Source organism: Euprymna scolopes, chromosome 2 (assembly GCF_053919585.1).
Source record: "Euprymna scolopes isolate OS-2025 chromosome 2, ASM5391958v1, whole genome shotgun sequence".
Lineage (NCBI taxonomy): Eukaryota > Metazoa > Mollusca > Cephalopoda > Sepiida > Sepiolidae > Euprymna > Euprymna scolopes.
The window spans coordinates 26,484,633-26,490,632 of NC_136483.1; the positions used below are offsets into that span (position 1 = coordinate 26,484,633).

Sequence of the window (6,000 nt, forward strand, 5' to 3'; positions counted from 1 at the left end):
AAAGAATGGGAGAAATTGAAATTGAATGACTGGAAAAATACAACGAACAAAAATAATGAAAACCGCTGAAATATTAAGAAAAACTCTTGAATATGGAAACTAATACACAGGAGCAACAAGTGTGGGCCAAACAAACTGTTACAAAGGTAAAACATGAAACACTACATGCAACCAAGAACACTAAAACCGCATATCTATAAGTTTTCTAACCCAACCCCAACCCTATCTTCCCGCTGCCACATCACTGCTCCTCTCCCACAAAAAAAAAGAGTGAGACCAAATAACCAAGTAGAGTCAAGGAGGAACGAAAGACCAGGCCTCTGCCAGATAAGTGCAAAGAGAACTGGGTCCTTGGGAGGCTAATTGCCACTCAAATTCCAATGAAGACCAATAGCCGCTGCTAACGAGAAATCAATGGCAAGCACCTGTTGCGATAATGCAAATTTATTTGCAAATGGTATTGAAAGAGGTGGAGAGTACTGGAAACCTGAAGAGATTTGTTGCCACTCAGCTTCCAGGGAACACCACAGGCTGTTTTCAAGGAGAGATTTTTGATGACCTGTGTGAAAGCTCCTTGTGAGCCAATAACAATAAATTACTAGTGGGACCTGTGAAAATTCAACAGGTGACTCATTCATATGTAATATCTTGATGTTGGCATTGTATAGATGTTTAGCATAAATGGAGACGCTCTGCTATTATTGTAGTTTTTTTGTTAAAACTGCAAAAGTATTATCTAAGCTAGCAGGGACGCTCGGCGTAGGCTGGTCATAAAATATGCTTAGATATGATATTTTAATTCTGGCAGATTTCGTATATATTATTATAGAGTAAATGTTCTATCGATTTTTAAATTGCGATTTCAAAAATAAAAAAAATATATAGCCATAGGACTTGGGTGCATCAACTTCAATCGAAACCCAAATAAAAACTTATGAAAAAAAAAATATACATATATATACAGTCTTGGTCAAAATCATAAGACCACATAAGAAAGTAAGCGTTTACGCATATTATCGAATTTTTAATCAAACAAATGGTTGAAACCATTGCCAAAAGGGAAAATATGATAGAAAAAAATGAAATCTGCTTCATTCGAAACCTTAACCCTGATCTAATAATTATTTTTTAAAAAACAAACATTTTCACCTGGTCAAAATGATAAGACCACTTTAATAAAAATATATATATATATATATATATATATAGCTAGTTTTGAAAAAATGAATACGAAAAGCTTTCTATGTTACTAAAAGCAACTTGTTAGTGAATAAAAACATCTTACTAAATTATGAATGGCAAAAGGGAAACCATTATCAGAGTCTGAGAGAGGAAGGATCTTTGAGCTTAATAGGGGTGGACTCTCCCATAGATCCATTGCAAACGAAGTGAATCGTAGCAAAACGGTCATCACAAATTTTTAAAGAAATCCAGATCAATATGGGCACAAAAAGAGTCCAGGTCGATCAAAAAATAACCCTATCACCGTATCAGAAGAAGTTAAAAAAAAACTCCAGTATGAACTCAAGTCGATTGAAAAGCCAAACAGCAGCAGAATGTAGTCCTAAAACCATCAGAAGGCATCTGAAAATGAAAGGTTTCAATCATTTAAAGCGACTGCAGAAACCACGTCTTCTTGAACAGCACAAAACTAACCGACTTAAATATGCCGCCAAATACCAGACTTGGGATGAAGAGAAGTGGGGAAATCTAATTTTTTCCGATGAGAAAAAGTTTAATCTAGATGGTCCAGATGGATTTCAACACTATTGGCATGATAAAAATTTGCCCAAAGAGACTTTTTCAACTCGGAATAGTGGAGGAAGTTCTTTAATGATCTGGGGTGCTTTCTCATCAGCTGGGACCCTAAAGTTGCAAGTAGTGAAAGGCCGGCAAACATCATTGAAGTACATTTCAATGCTTGAAAATGCTTCTATCAGGACTGAAGGTCCACGCCTGTGTGGAAGAAATTGGATTTTCCAGCAAGACAACGCTGCGATACACACTTCTCGACAAGCACGAGAATACTTTTCTTCAAATAATATAGAATTGTTAGATCATCCAGCATGTTCTCCGGACCTCAATCCCATTGAAAATCTTTGGGGATGGATGGCAAAAGAAGTATTCAAGAATGGAACCCAGTAGGATTCAATAAAGGAACTTTCTGATTCAGTTTTCAGTACATGGGATAAAATTCCTTCGCAACTGATAAAAAACTTAGTCGCAAGCATGCCGAAGAGAATTTTTGAAGTAATTCGTAATAATGGAGGCTATACTAAATATTGAGACCCTTTTTAGTAATTTATAATTGCCTTTTGTTAGATAAATTATCAGTGGTCTTATCATTTTGACCAGGTGAAAATGTTTGTTTTTTAAAAAATATGTATTAAATCAGGGTTAAGGTTTCGAATGAAGCAGATTTCATTTTTTTTCCATCATATTTTCCCTTTTGGCAATGGTTTCAACCATTTGTTTGATTAAAAATTCGATAATATGCGTAAACGCTAACTTTCTTAAGTGGTCTTATGATTTTGACCAGGACTGTATATAACTTGAGTTCCTTCAGCGGTAATCGAAACCAAAACCAAAACTTATGAAGAATTCTTGGTAAAATTATTTATTACAAGAAATGAAAGTCCATAACAATTAAATGACAGTCACTCATATGTAAGCGTGACACACAAAATAAATAACACACACGCTATTCTATTAATATATAGATTATTATTATTATTATTATTATTATTATTATTATTATTATTATTATTAGGCAAAATCACATTGACACACCCGTTCCCGTTTGATCACCGAAGGTAAGCAGAGTTGAGCCTGGTTAGTATTGAATGGATGACTATTTGGGAATACCAAGTGCTGTATGTGCTCTCTGCTTATATCAACATTGTTTCCAGTCATCCTGGACTTTTCCTTGTCACTGGACTCAAGCAGTGCCAATTTAGAAGAGGTGTGGATGAGTATTACACAACCCTTGCCTCAAAATTACATGGACTGCTATCCTTATAGGGGGTATCCATTGTTTTTTGAGACTGAATGGAGGCTTCCATTATTATTATTATTATTATAAATAATAATAATAATAATCCACCAACAAGCCCAAACATTACATCGGGTTTCATATCCCAAAGTGAAATCGTCAAATGTTGCTTTTACTGAAGGACATGTACTCCGGCGTAATATTGGGACGTGTTGTAAGTTTTATAATTATAAGGGCTCTGTAAAGAGAGCTGATACCCTTATTAAACTTACAACTAACCATATATAGGACTAACGTATCCGTCCCAAGCCAGGTAAAATAAATTCCCCAGACAAAACAGCGTTGCACCATTTTTATAACCCATTCCGAAGATGACTACTAAACCTTATGCTTAGAATCCTTGTTCCAATTTTTATCATAGTCTGCCGGATGATTTTGATTCTGAAAAATGTGTAAAATTTAAAAGCTTAAGCTGAAGGGTTCTTAAGAAGAAAGTCAAATGCAGCAAATCTTGTTGAATTTGTGTCTTAATGACTATTGATCAAAGTTAATGCAAATCTGAAATATTTGAATTTTTCAAAGAGGAGGTTGTGCACATATGACCCCTAAAAACTAAAATAATACAATGAATCTAAAATGTGGGGATTTTTTTTTAATTGATGTTCTGTGAAAATTTCACAAAAATCGAAAATGTGCGAATTTTCATGACGGAATTTCAATCTTTTTACATTTCCGAATTTTTTAGATGAAGATTGGTTATTCCTTTTATTTTGGATTTTTCAGACACCTGTTCTCGTCTTGAATGTTATTTTCACAACGTTTCGGTCGATATAACCTCCGATCTTCTTCAGGTGTATCTTGTCAATCTAGCGAATGTTTCTGTCGAACTTGAGAATTTGGACGGAATTTCGAACGGAACCCTTAATTTACTTCACGAGTGTAGCTTGCTCTCATTCCGTCAGCCATGACTGGATAAAGGTCCTAAGTAATTCGCAGTTGTATTTTTCTGTCGCTCACACTCATAATAGAACCTTCAACCTTCAGGAGGATATCACTTTTACAACTTATTTTTCCAAGTACTCTAACCACTGAGTCAGGTGTCCCTGCTGAAGAAGATCGGAGGTTACATCGACCAAAATTTTGTGAAAATGATACTCAAGATAAGAACAGTAGTCCGAAGAATCCAAATAATACGTTCCACTAATCTGAATAAAAACTAATTTAAAGTAAATATAGCTCACGCTACCCATCATTCCGCATAAGTAGCTGTGTTTTATAATGATTGGTTAATCAGTTTTGGAATGAATTCTATAAATAGAAATATATAAACATATATGCGTACATAACTTTATATAGAGGTGTATAATCTTAGGCACATTTATAGAATAAGTTTTTGGACTTCATATCATTTTTTTAAAACACGTAAAATTTGTTTAAAAATTGTGGACGTTAAAACACGATATAATAGTAATAGTTACCTGTTCTGATGAAGGCCGTTTGTAGGTATATTTGGTATCCATTTTCTCTAATTTGGGTTCCTTTTTTTTACTTGTCTTTTTCGCCTTTGTCACGGTTATTTTTGTCGGCCGTAAATTATCCGGTTTAAAGTTATATCCTTCGCGACTTCTTTCAAATAATCATTTACATTTTTACTTTAGTCTTCGGCTTTTTTCTTCTTTTCTTCAAAATGTATTTTCTCTTTCTCTTTCTTTCCCTCCTCTCTCTCTCACACACTCTCTCCCTCTCTCTCTCTCTCTCTCTCTCTCTCTTTCTCTCTCTGGTTTTGTTTCTAGACTTTCCTTTCTCTCTCTTTTTTTTATTTTCTCTCTCTTCTTTTTTATTTATTCTATTTTCTTTGCTTGTTTCTCTTCTTGTTTTTTCCTTCTTTCTTCTTTTCTTATTTTTCCTCTTTCTTTTTTTCTTTTTGTTTCTTTTCTCTTCCTCAATTCTTTTATTTCTTTCTCATCTGTTTGCTTTTTCTTTTCATTTTCTTCTTTAAGTTTCAATCTATTTATTATATTTCTCTTCTTCTTCTTCTTCTTCTTCTTCTTCTTCTTCTTCTTCTTCTTATTATTATTATTATTATTATTATTATTATTATTATTATTATTATTATTATTTTATTTTTACCTTTCTAATATAATTTATATAATACATGTTTTTCTTTCCTTCTTCGTTATTTACTATTTTGTTATTTCTTCGTTTGAAAATTAAAAAGGGGAGTAAAATATATAGAAACAAGACGAAAGACGAAGTTTACAATAAATATATTCTTCGTCGTTTTATGTTTTAAAATGTGATACACGCTCGTGTGTGTTAAAAATAAAAATAGCCTTAAACTATAAACAAAGAAATATATATAGTCATCCACATACAGTACTGTTTCGCTGTATCACAGCTCATCAGTGCGGATCTATCTATCTATCTATCTATCTATCTATCTATCTATATATATATATATATATATATATATATATATATATATATATATATATATATAAAGCAATTAAGAAATTGGCTGACAACTTCAATCGGCTGCAAAGATATTTTCTTTCTTTTAGTTTTTCTTTCCTTGTTTCATTCTATATTTCGTTCTATTTTTACTGTCTTTCTTTCTTTGCTTTTTTCTTTCTTTCTTTCTTTCTTTGCTTCTTTCTTACTATTTTTCTTTCTTTTTTTTTTTTAAATCTTTCTATCTTTCTTTCGGTCTATCTTTCCTTTCCTCGTCCTTCTTTTTCTCTTTCTGCACACCTTGTCCCTTATTGCGCACAAAGCATTACACGAGTTACTTGTGTTATTGTACATTATAAGTATAAAGTATATAAATAACAAATCACAATCACTTCGTGGCATAGTATAGCATAGTAGCACTGTAAACGCTACGCGCTCGCTACACACCGTCGTTTTCGACGTGTGAGTCTGAGTCTCTCTCATATGCGCGTCAACAGCGCGTGTTGTCGCAATGTCGAGTTTGTTAGTTGTTTTTTCGTGGTTGGTCTGACATGTCT

The 6,000-nt window shown here is 33.2% G+C and overlaps 1 protein-coding gene across 1 annotated transcript in view; it reads right to left on the minus strand.

Annotated features, from left to right (window-relative positions):
• LOC145289986 (uncharacterized) overlaps positions 1–5,420 on the minus strand; it is a 188,790-nt gene extending 183,370 nt beyond the window's left edge. Inside the window, exon 1 of the mRNA XM_080136453.1 lies at positions 4,471–5,420. Within this exon, the coding sequence (XP_079992579.1) occupies positions 4,471–4,512 (42 nt within the window). The 5' untranslated portion in view covers positions 4,513–5,420. The remainder of the gene's footprint in view (positions 1–4,470) is intronic.
• Between the last annotated feature and the right edge of the window lie 580 nt (positions 5,421–6,000).